General features: G+C 36.6%; 1 protein-coding gene across 5 annotated transcripts in view; it reads left to right on the forward strand.

Annotated features, from left to right (window-relative positions):
- The window catches only part of ZRANB3 (zinc finger RANBP2-type containing 3), a 50,870-nt gene that overhangs the window by 24,114 nt on the left and 14,720 nt on the right, over positions 1–12,036 (forward strand). For 4 of the 5 annotated variants that reach the window (XM_030486572.1, XM_030486573.1, XM_030486571.1 and 1 more), the window contains exons 4-9: positions 664–842; positions 3,841–4,072; positions 6,323–6,408; positions 9,038–9,209; positions 9,609–9,737; positions 11,205–11,324. In XM_030486572.1, coding sequence (XP_030342432.1) covers positions 664–842; positions 3,841–4,072; positions 6,323–6,408; positions 9,038–9,209; positions 9,609–9,737; positions 11,205–11,324 — 918 coding nt within the window. The remainder of the gene's footprint in view (positions 1–663; positions 843–3,840; positions 4,073–6,322; positions 6,409–9,037; positions 9,210–9,608; positions 9,738–11,204; positions 11,325–12,036) is intronic. The other variant, XM_030486574.1, reaches the window with a different exon arrangement.

The following is a 12,036-nucleotide window of genomic DNA, read 5'->3' on the forward strand; positions in this document are numbered from 1 at the left end:
GTGTTCTTACCTAAACAATATGAAGCAAGTACTTTCTTGTTCAGTACGTATCTACATGTTGTATCTTTACCCTTCACCTTGTCTGTAACCTGAATTCTCCACTAGGTGGGCTTCCTCTTCTGTGTTAAAGAGAAACTCTTAGCTGTGGTGAATGAAAGCAGTAGTTTCTTTTTGTTGACCTACTGGGTCAAAAGTCGAGTTCTTCATATAGATCTTTGTTTTTCCACGGCCTATGCAACTTAGGATAAAGTCGTCATTTTTATTTTAAGAAGACATCCCATATTTTTCTTTCCTTCGCATAGTCTTTTTAAAATGTTTTTGGTAGCTTAACAAGTTAAAGAGTTTGATCTAGAGTAGATTAGTCTACTCTACTAATGCCCTGAAACAGAAAATCTTCTGAAATGAATGGAAATGCTTCTTTCAGCTTTAGTGAGCTAACTAGATATAACATATGTATTAATCCATTTAAAGAGAAGCATCTACTTTCATAAAATATGATCTGTGGTAACAAATTGACAAGGAAATAGATACTATGCAAGTAGCTCTTTGGCTTTGTTTCCTTTATCTGGTTTTGTCTTTGCAAAATAATTTTGGTGGTTCTGAATGGAATATGGTTTCTGAGCAGAGACTTCTATTTTTAATTTTTGTCTTTTCTTTTCCCAGATGGGGCTAGGTAAAACAATTCAAGCAATTGCCATCTCCTATTACTATAAAAATGAATGGCCTCTCTTAATTGTAGCACCTTCATCGGTGAGGTATCCTTGGGTTGATGAGATGGAGAAGTGGATTCCAGAACTCTCTCCAGATGATATTAGCATCATTCAGAACAAAACTGATACTGGGTGAGTAAAGTTTGTTGTTCTGCAGACAAACTTGTTCAGCCCTGCTCTACTCAAGCAGGGCCACTAGAGCCAGTTGCCCAGGACTGCATCCAGGTGTTTTTTGGTATTTCCAAGGATGGAGACCCCACGGCCTTTCTGGATAGCCTGTGCCAGTGCTCAGTCACACCTGCAGTAATAAAAAAAAAAAGTGTTCCTGATGTGCACAGGGAACTTCTTGTGTTGCAGTTTGTGCCAGTTGCTTCTGGGCCTGTCACTGGGCACAATGGAAAGGAGCCCGGCGCCATCTTCTTTACACCCTCCCTTCAGATATTTACATTAGTAAGATCCCACAAGAGTCTTCTTATCCCTAGGCTGAACAGTCCCAGTCAGCCTTTCCTCACAGGAGAGGTGCTCCAGGCCCTTAATCACCTTAATGGCCCTTTGGTGTACTCTTTCCAGTACATCCATATTTCTCTTGTACTAGGGAGCCCAGAACTGGACACTGGCCTCACCAGTGCTGAGTACAGAGGAAGGATCACCTCCCTCAACCTGCTGGTAATACTTTGTCTAATGCAGCTGAGGATACAGTTAACCTTCTTTGCTGCTAAGGCACTGTGCTGGCTCATGTTCAACTTGGTGTCCACCAGGACCCCCAGCTCCTTTTCTGCTAAGCTGCTTTCCAGCTGGATGGCCCCCAGCATATAATGATGCATAGCGTTTTTCCAGGATGCTGGACTCTGCAATTCTCCTTGTTGAACTTCGAGTTTCCTGTCAGCCCTTTTCTCCAGCCTGTCATGGTTGCTCTGGATGGAAGCATGACCTTCTGGTGTGTCAGTCACTCCTCCCAGTTTTGTATTATTATAATGTGGTAGTTGGTCATCTCCTTTGGAGTTGAGAGGTCTGGTTCTTGCAAAATAGCAAGTGCTTGTCTGCTGAAAGTTAGATTACTTCAGTGTGTCTCAAATTGAACATACAGAGTTATTTCTCAACTCTGATGAATTACCTTGTATTCATTAGCTTCTGTAAAACATTTTGAACACACTTTTAGAAAACTTTTGGTATACATTTAAAATAAGATAGTAATTTCTGTTAAAATTCTATTTAGTGCACTGAGGAAAATTTGTGAGTTAGAGTAAGTATTCTCTAAATGACTGAAAACATCATCATGACCTAGGCTTTCTATCTTTAGACTTAATAGCATAAATTCATCAAAGAGAGACTTTCAGTCTTGTGTGTTATTCTAATAACTCTCCTATTGCACTGAATTACAAGGGTATTGTTTAGTCTGCTTTACTGTAAATGACATGCTTGATTTCATGGTAATGTCTAGATGTTGTTCTAAAACTTCTGGGTAAGGGAGACTGATCTTCATGTTGTCTGGGGAGTATCAGAAAATGACTTGACCGCCAAGATGTGCAGATGGGACAGTAGCTGGGAACCTTCCTTGTGGTAACCAGAGAAATCCAAATGAAAATGCATTTTAAAAGTAGTAGTTGCTACTGATAGTCAATATGTAAGTTTATCATAGGAATATGGGAACTAAAATAAGGATCCAGTGAGCCTTTTTATTTTATTTTTTTTTTAAGCTATTTAGCTAAGGTGCACACAAACTTAATGCCTATAATGCTGAATGCAGAAAGGAGAAGTGTGAAATAGGGAAAATAACGGCAAAAGTAAACAGCAAACAATTCCGTTCATTTTCTAAGATTTTTAAAAGAAGTAGGCCTTAACCATTATCACTTTTATTCAGCAGCAAGAGAAGAGGAAAACTTGGGTTTCTGCTTGTTTTAACTCCCAGGAGATTTCCTAGCTGTAAGCGAGGTAGCTGTTGAACTAATTAATATTTTAACGTTAAAAAGTGTTTTACGCATTTGCAAGAAAATGCAAAAATGCAGCTACCAAACTTGGTTTAGCATTTTGTAACATTTTGCTTCCATATGTTCAGCTTGGATTTCTCTCCGTTCCATGCTTGCTTTTCTTCAAAACTTTAGCAATGAAATTTACTGCTTGAATTTTAACTTCTTAATTTAAACAGATTAAAATATGCTTAGGCATCAATTGAGGTTCTTATAATTTCTAACTAAATTTAAAATTGTTTCTTGACTAAATTGACTCCGCCAAGAATAAATAATTTTATTTGTCTTTTTTTTTTTTATCCACACTTCACAAAGGGGTATGGGAAATTCTTGTTTTCCTGTTTGCTACATTTATCTATACAGTGACAGCCAGAATCTGTAGTGCATTGACCACAGTGCCAGTGCTCTTAAACATTGCCTCTTCTTCCATGCCCAGAAACATGAATGTACACATGCATATACTTTCTTCCTTGTAAATACTCAAGGAAACTTCAGCTTAGTTAGGTCTTTGATCTGGTGCTGCTGGAGAACAAATAAAAATCATGCCAGCAGAGCAGTAGCGTCTGACAGATGGGTAGACCAGCTATGACTCTCATCCTGGTGACTTGTTTGTCTAACAACTCTAAGAGTTCCTGTGCTGCTCAAAGGCTCCTGAAGGGCCACAGTGCTCTCTAGTGATTTAAAATTAATTTGTGCCTTGGGCCTATATATGTCTTTAAATTTATTACAAGAAGTTCCTTTCCAACTAAACACTAATTTTTCACCTTGTGCCTTTTTTTATTGCCTCAAGTGATGAGGTGCTGTTTACATAATGTGCTCATAATGATCTGACTTGTGTAATATTTTTATCCAGAAAGTAGATTTGTCCCATGCAATACTGCTGGAAAGCAGCGCAAGTTGAAGCAGTGCAACCAGATAAATTAACATCCTTTCAAATGCAGTGTCTGTCTTTTGAAAATGGCTATGAAATGTGTGTGATTTGTAAGTGCGAGATGCTAATATGTTATAAACACGAAAAGCTGTTATTATTAGTTTGACACCCCGCTAATTAATCAATCATACATATGTCTTTAAAAAAAAATTAGTTTGGTGTAATGCCTTTGCTATTTTCATTTTCCTACCATAAAAATTTGCTAAGAAAACTTCTGGATTTTTTCTTTTAGGAGAATATCAACCAGCAAAATAACGATTCTGGGGTATGGCCTGTTAACTTCTGATGCACAGACTTTAGTAGACACCTTGTACAGGCAGAACTTTAAGGTAGTTGTGATTGATGAATCACACTACATGAAATCCAGAAATGCAACCCGTAGCAAGATTTTGTTGCCAATCGTGCAGAAAGCTCTTAGAGCTATTCTTCTTACTGGAACTCCTGCTCTAGGAAGACCCGAAGAGGTATTTGACATATTGTGTTTTGGTTTTTAAGGGTAGTATCAGTAATAAATGAACAATTTTGTAGTTTACTTGAATATGTACAGTTACATGCATTATAACATCAAACCTGCACTTGCTGCATTAGGAAGCACAAGTACAAGAAACTAAAACAATGTCTTTGAGTTGATTACATTGATGTTTTACAAACTTGTTTCACCCTCATGCGCAGGTGACTTGAAACAGTGTTTCGTATAAGAAATTAATCTTGCACATAACAAACTGACTGTTGGGTGGAAGAGAAAATAAAGAACAAAAATAGATAATTATTTGGTTCTGTTGTGTAGGAGAGTCCTTGGTAGATAAGAACTTGTATTAAATCTTCTGCTTGATATAGGAAGTCCTTTATTTATCGCTGGTCTTTTGCATACTCCTAATGTTCACTTGTATTACATAAGTGGAAAAAAAATACATCCTGTGCTTGTTGCAGTCCAGAAAGATAAATTTTTCTTTGGAGGAAGTTCAACTTATGGAACTGGGGAGGAGCAAAGAGGAAACTAAAACCTACTTGGGTTTTATACTCAACCCAAGAAAACTGCCTTTATTTACCAAATGTAGAAATTAATGGAACATAAGAGCTGATTTGTATCCAGGGAACTTATACAGGTTATATAGGTAATACTTTACACTTTAGAGTTTCTTGTTGTGTAAATAGAACTTATGTCAAGACCCTTTAATTTGGTCAGAGAGGTTATATCTTGAGCAAGATATCCACTGTATGAAAAAGGGCTTGGTGTATTACGAGTGTTTGCTTAAAACTTTAAAACAAATGTTTATATCTATGGGTGTGGATAATTCTGAAACTGCCTGCACATGTACTAAAGACATTGCAACCAACCCTGGAAGAAGAACTGACGTTAGAAAGTGTGTTGTGCATTGGTATGAATATCAGTAAGCAGCATTGCTAAAGGCCTTTGAAGGAAATTCCATACAAGCTTTCCTTGATCATGGTAATGGGGTCAAAATTCATGAGACATTTTTGTAGTGGTACCAGAGTTCGGCCATGGCTTATAAGGCAGAGTGTAAAAAGCATTACATCTCCTTAATCAGTTTTGTGTCATAAGCAGAATCTTTCTGTGAAGTCTTTAAATGGAATATGTATAGGAAATGAAAAACATGATTTATTTTTATTTATATACTGTTATAGGAAATAATTACAGGCAGTTTCTTGTTTGGCCTAGATCTCTATCAAAACAGCATTTCAATTGGGTGATTAAATTGGGTTTGGTGGGGGTTTTTTGTTTTGTTTTGACTTGGTTTTTTATTTTTTTCTTAATACTGCTTTTCAGTTCTCTAACATTTGTCTTGAAAGAAGCCTGTGAAGAACAAAATTAGGCTATAGGAATTTTCTTTTTGGGAGAGGTCACTAGCATGTGATTACGTAATATGAAAGCTTAAATGGCAGAAGTGATGTACAGTAGATTTAAGAAGATAGCAGGGGAATGCATTTAGAAGAGAGCCTTCTATATTATCCTTTATCTCTATGCTACCCCCTGCTACTTCTGAACAGTGTGTCAGATCTAGTAGTGATCTTTGAATCCAGAAAGCTTTGACAGTAAAACAGCTTATAAAGTAGGATTCTTTCTGGCTTTAGGTTCTTCAGGGTGTCTTTAGGTTGTCTAAACTGATATTTACCTCCTGCTATGGGGCTTTGAGCAACCTGGTGTAGTGGAAGGTGTCCCTGCCAGTGGCAGGGGGGGTTGGAACCAGGTCTCTTCTAGAATAAACCATTCTATGATATTCAACCAGGAAGAAAGGCATGGAATTTCTGGTCTGTATTGACATTGTCTATTTTTTGAAGTAAAACTAAAGAATGAGTAGGTTTTCCATGTATTTTAAGAAACAGACTATTCATGGAATAGCTGCAGTGAAGCTTTGCAGAAGCCCATGTACCTGGCAAATGGCAAAAATTGCGTTTTTAGGAATAACATAATCTTATCCATGTTTTCTTGTCCAGTAAAACTCTTTTCTAAGTCATCAGCATTGTGCTATGATGTTCAGGGTGCTGTGTTCTTTGAGGGCCTCCCAAAACTGTCCTGTTTCAAGGCACATGCATGCTTCTATGGAATGTTTTTGCATGTGTACCAAGCTGTGTACTTTGTGTGCAACTACCGAATGTAAATTTAACATGGTAATCATGTGATAATTATTTCTGAATAGTCTTATATTTACAGGCAATTTTTCAGTATCACTTTTTTTTTTTTTTTAATGCAGCTTTTCATGCAGATTGAGGCACTGTTTCCAAGAAGATTCGGAACTTGGAGTGAATATGCCAAAAAATACTGCAATGCTCATGTCAGGTATGTCTGTACTTCATAGAATTATAGAATAGTTTGGATTGGAAAGGGACCTTAAAGATCATCTAGTTCCAACATGTTCCAGTAGACCAGGTTGCTCAAAGCCCCATCCAGCCTGGCCTTGAACACTTCCAGGGATGGGGCAGCCACAGCTTCTCAGGACAACCTGCTTCACTCCCTCACCACTCTCATGGTGAAGAATTTCTTCCTAATATCTAATCTAAATCTACCCTCTCTCAGGTTAAAGCCATTCCCCCTTGTCCTATCACTACCTGCCCTTGTAAAAAGTCTCTCTCCAGCTTTTTGTCGGCCCCTTTAGGTAGTGGAAGCTGCTCTAAGGTCTCCTCAGAGCCTTCTCTTCTCCAGGCTGAACAACTCCAGCTCTCTCAGCCTCTCTTTTCCTATAAGTGTCTTTGATTTTCTTGTCATGCGAAGTGAGAGAATCAGTAAGTAGTACTTAAGTACCATTCTGCTTGGAAAGCCAAGGTCAGGTACCATCTCCTCCATCAAAGAGGATTGAGAAAAGGATTAAATTGGTAGGAGACTTTATTCGAGGACAAAATTGGAAGGTATTAAAGTCTGAAATAAAGTGCCAGCACTTTAAAATTATTTACAAATTTACTGTCACTAGTATGAGGTGTATACGTTTTACCTTTAGAGTTGGAGTTTCAGCTATAGCTGAGTTTCTGACTGTCTTATGCTCATGTCACGTAATAATTTACATCTCTATTATGGGATCTAGTCTTTTTGCTATCCCACCATGCATGGGTGGGAACAAAGTCCAGTATCCCTTGCATCTTTAATGAATTTTCATCTTTCATGTGCTTTAACTTATTAATTTAAGGAGCATTCGTTTCCGTCTGACTTGCTTCCCTTAGCTTTAGTTTAATGATTGGTTTCTCTAGCTATATTCTAAAATAGAGGGGATAGAGGAAGCTCTGGTGTAAAATGCTTAGTTTTATCCATCTGAATCTGATACAATCTGGGATGAAAGAAGTTATGAGAAAGCAAGAACCTTTAAGAAATTTCTTACCTAAAAGATTTCTTATCTATAACTTCAAATCAATAGATTTTGCCAGCTAAATTGGCTAGCATTTAGATTTAATTTTTACAGTAATAATTACATGGTTTCATTTTCATATAACTTGTTTTTCTCCCTCCATCGTATGCTTTTTATCAGCATTTAACGTCAAATAACATGGAACAGTGCTGTCTAATTTTCAGAGAAAAGCTATTTTTTCCATGGTGTTTTGACTGAATGCATCTGTAATTTTCACACCACAAGTGTGCGTGGGTACAGCATGGTTAGCTACTCAATCATAGATGGTTATCTTATTTTTGGAATACCATAAATGTAATAGAAATCAAGTTCAGGGTTTGGCAAGATTTCAGTAAATAACTTTGTCTTCATGACTTGGATGAAACAAAACATCCTGTGGTAATAAACTTGATAGGATTATTTTATGCAGCACTTTTTGTGAAGATGCTGTGGGGGGTTTTTTTAAGGTGTTCATGGACACCTGTTTCTAAAGATGAGGTCCAAAGTATTTCTGTGCAGTTTTGCCTACCATGTCTTTTATATCCCCAATGCGCAAGCTGGAGGGAGGAAACCTTTCTAAGGACAGCCATATAAATAGACCAAAGAAGGCATATGAGTAAAAGATGATGCTGTGTGCCATCTACAGAGCATTCTAAGTGTGTTATGCCAGTAGTTCACCAGTGCAGAAGTGAGTCCCTCAGTCTCTTTTGCAAATGGTTATAGGCAGCCAAGTAAAATACTGTTGATAAGCTCAGTAAGGCTTAAAATTATCTAATTTATTTTAAATTACCAGTAAAATTACATGCTTGCAACATACTCTTCTGGCCTTGGAAAATGCTACCTGGGCTCTTCTCCAAAGGCAGCAAAATCTGTCATGCTCGTTACTTTATTATCTCTTGGCAATGTTGACAGAGAAAAGCTGCTGTTCCTTAAAAACGCTTCCTTAAAAACAACGAAGTGAAAAAGAACAAGGAAAACTAAGTTAATAAATTCTTTCTCTTTTCAACCTTTAGCTTTTTAACCTTAAACCTACTTCCTCTATTTAATCTTGCTTATAAAATAGTATTCCATTTAAAGCTGGTACCTTAGGCTTTAAATCCCATCTCTGACTGTAACTAGGAGGGAATTTCTGGGGAGGGAAACAAAGGAATATTAATGGTGATCTTTGCAGCTTTCATGATAGCTTCTTTCTTAGTTATTCCTCTCTATAATATAATAAAGAGCATTCTCATGGTGGTGTATTCTTTTCATTAGTCCATTGAAACAAGAGTTATAAAATTATACCTGAAACTTTTGCTTCCTGTAGAAAGGGAGGTGTAGCTGGGATGAAATAGAGGATCGTATGCATCTGATGAGTAGAAATGCCTGTAGACAGCGGTATCTGCTGAGAAGTCAAAGCAGCTCTGGCTTTAGCGTTGGAAAGAGTCAGACAGAAAGCAATCATCTCTCTGGTGTAAAGAGGAGCACCAAGCATTGTCACCTAGCACACTTTCATATGTAATAGTGTGGTTTAAAATTAATTATGTACTGAAGGTTTCTATTGAATTTGGAAGAGCTAGTTTGTACCCTCAGTTCCTGATATTTCATTTTCAGGTTTTTTGGTAAAAGAGCTCAATGGGACTGTAGAGGAGCTTCAAATTTAGAGGAACTACATCAACTTTTAAGTGAAATTATGATCAGAAGACTGAAGAATGATGTTCTAACTCAGTTGCCTCCCAAAGTTAGGCAGCGTATTTCTTTTGACCTCCCACAAGCTGCAGCTAAGGTAAATTTTCCACTTATGCTAAGAACACATGTGTTAGTAAATAGTCATATCTATGTATTCATATGTATTTATATGTGTGCATGCGTATTATAGGTGGTTGCAAAGAATGTGTGAATATATAACACAGCATCTCTTATTCTTTTTAAAATATAACGAAAGGCATGAATATAGCAATTTTTGGCATCAGAAAATGATAAAATTCACTCTGCTTTTAGTACAGTCTTCTTCCTTTCCGTCTTACTTTCCCTTAGATTTTGAATCCTGCAGTTACTTCCAGCCAAATTTGATAGAGTTCTCAAAAGCACTCAGTTCCTAAATATTTTATGTTTGAAATGTATATGTTGAGGTAGAACATGCTTTGTACTATATATCTAACCACTGATCTCTTCTACCAATTAGAATTTAAATACCACTTTTGCAGAGTGGGAGAAATTAATGAGAAATCTGAATTTAGATTCCACTGAAAGCCACTTTTCTGAAGTCATGAATCTAATCACACGCATGTATAAAGAAACAGCCATTGCCAAGGTAAGCATGGAAGTCTTAATATATTTTAAATACCCAGTCTGTTTTTAACTTAATAAAATTCATTGTATTGGCCTGAATACTAGATGAGGTTCTTATAATCTCAATGTGGAGAAATGCTCTTTTTTTTCCCCTGTGTGTTTACAGAATAAGATGAGCCCCATTATAGTAACCTCAGCTAAGTGTTAGAACTGTTACTGAGTAGGTGTCCCCCAAGCTGGCTGAGACTGTCCAGGCATACAGCCTCCCAACAGCAGTAAATGCATCTGACAGACTTAGGGATATACTGAAGGTGGGTGCTTCGGAGACGTACATACCTGTGTGCCAGCAGCTGCTGCAGCTGACCCAGCATGGTGCTGATGCAGCCCTTGTGCAGACCGCGTTCTGTCAGTGCCAGTTCTCCCCATGGATAAATGTGGAAGAACAGTCCCCTCTAGCTGGTCTCATTAAATGGGACCCCATGTTTCTGTGTTTCCTTCTGTAGTACTGTAGCTTAGAATGTAAGGAAAAACAAGTTAATGACCAAAATGTTTTACATGCTTACTTTTTACCCTGCTATCAGGCTCCATTGTGCTAAGCTATTTTTAGAAAGGGGTAGCAATTCAAAAAAAAGTTCTGCGTGCTGCTGGAGCAGTAAGACTTGAGCATCTCACCAACTCCTTCAGGTTTTTTTCTCCTTATCTTAAAAATGTCACTGTGGTTCTGTTGCTATTTCTTCCCCACTTTTCTAGTCTCTCTCCTCTGGAAATCTATTTTCAAACAGGAAGTTAAAAGATGAAAGAGAAAAAAAGAAATCTGAGGACTGCTGCAGTGGGTATTGCACTAACCACTGATAACTGATGAATTTTGTTATTAACTATCACTGTTACTTTAACAGTTTTTGTAAAAGACATTGAAAATTATATTGACACAAAAGAATTCTATGAATGTTTCAATAGAGCAATATTTATTGATCACAGTATCAGGAAAGTATCAAAATTATTCTTTCAGTTTTGATATATGGCTCTATGTGGGTGCAGCTACAGTTCTGATTAAACAATACCTTCTCATTTGAAATACGTTTGGGCAGAAATCAGTTCTGATTTTTTTTGTTTTTGTTTTTTTAAATATGGCTTAAAACATCAGATAATGATCTTGTAACTAAAAGGGGTTTTATCTACATCTTAATCTGGAGGAAGTGCTATGTAATTATGTGAATTTTTTTTTTTTTTGACGATAAATGTTTGGATTATTTTTCTTTTTCTCTGAGGTTTCTTGACAACATAAATTTGTGTTTGTTTGTTTGGGGTTTTTTAATTAGTTTGAATAATTATGTCTTTAACAGTGTTGATTTTGATAAAGTCTTAAATGGATAACAGAATGGAAATTTACCTTTTTGTATTACAGGAAATTGAAAGACATTAAAATAAAAAGTGTCTTTTTGAACATTTTGTGTGTCTTAACTAATGAAAATGAACTCTCTTACTCCAGGCAGGAGCAGTAAAGGACTATATCAAAATGATGCTTGAAAATGACAAACTGAAGTTTCTAGTTTTTGCTCATCACTTAAGCATGCTTCAAGCCTGTACAGAGGCAGTTATAGAAAAGAAGGTAATGATTTAACAAATGTGCACGCAAATTTAACTTCAGAATTTGCAAATACATATGAGCTTTGTTTGAATTCAGTAGAATTACCTGTGTGTACAGAAATTTATGGATTTTAAGTATATACAAGTCAGTGCCACTGGATTAAAAGGTGTCGTGGTTTTGAAGAACTGTTTTGTATCTAAGGATAATGTAAACACTCAGATCTGGTGTGATACTGTATTATTATTGACTCAATGTTGTAGGCAGTTGTTTCCCAAATTTTCCTACCAGTATGCTTCTATCTACTCTTTTTTTTCTTTTAATTTTACGAAACACTCATCTCACCTGAATGTTTAATTCAAAGCAGTAAAAATGTTTGCAAACAACTTTCATATTATTTTGATCGTGGACTCTAAACCATTGCTAGGGAATGGTGGCTAATTTTGCTGGTTTATATTATTATTATGCAAATGCTTGAAATTTTAATAAGTCATGTCAGGGAAATTCCAGATTCTGCTGTGGAGTATTGTATTTTAAGATCTGATATTCATTGTCTTCTGCTTTTGTAAATAGGGAATACTAAGTCTACACTTCTCTACATAGAGGCTTAATTGTAAGTCAAAGGGCAAAAGAGTACTGATGTATCTATGACAGGAATAGAACAGATATTTTCATGTTTTTATTGGGGAACAGAGGGTGATTAGGTACAAAAACGGACACTGATAATGTAATTTTG

This window comes from Strigops habroptila, chromosome 5 (genome assembly GCF_004027225.2).
Source record: "Strigops habroptila isolate Jane chromosome 5, bStrHab1.2.pri, whole genome shotgun sequence".
NCBI classification, from domain to species: Eukaryota; Metazoa; Chordata; class Aves; order Psittaciformes; family Psittacidae; genus Strigops; species Strigops habroptila.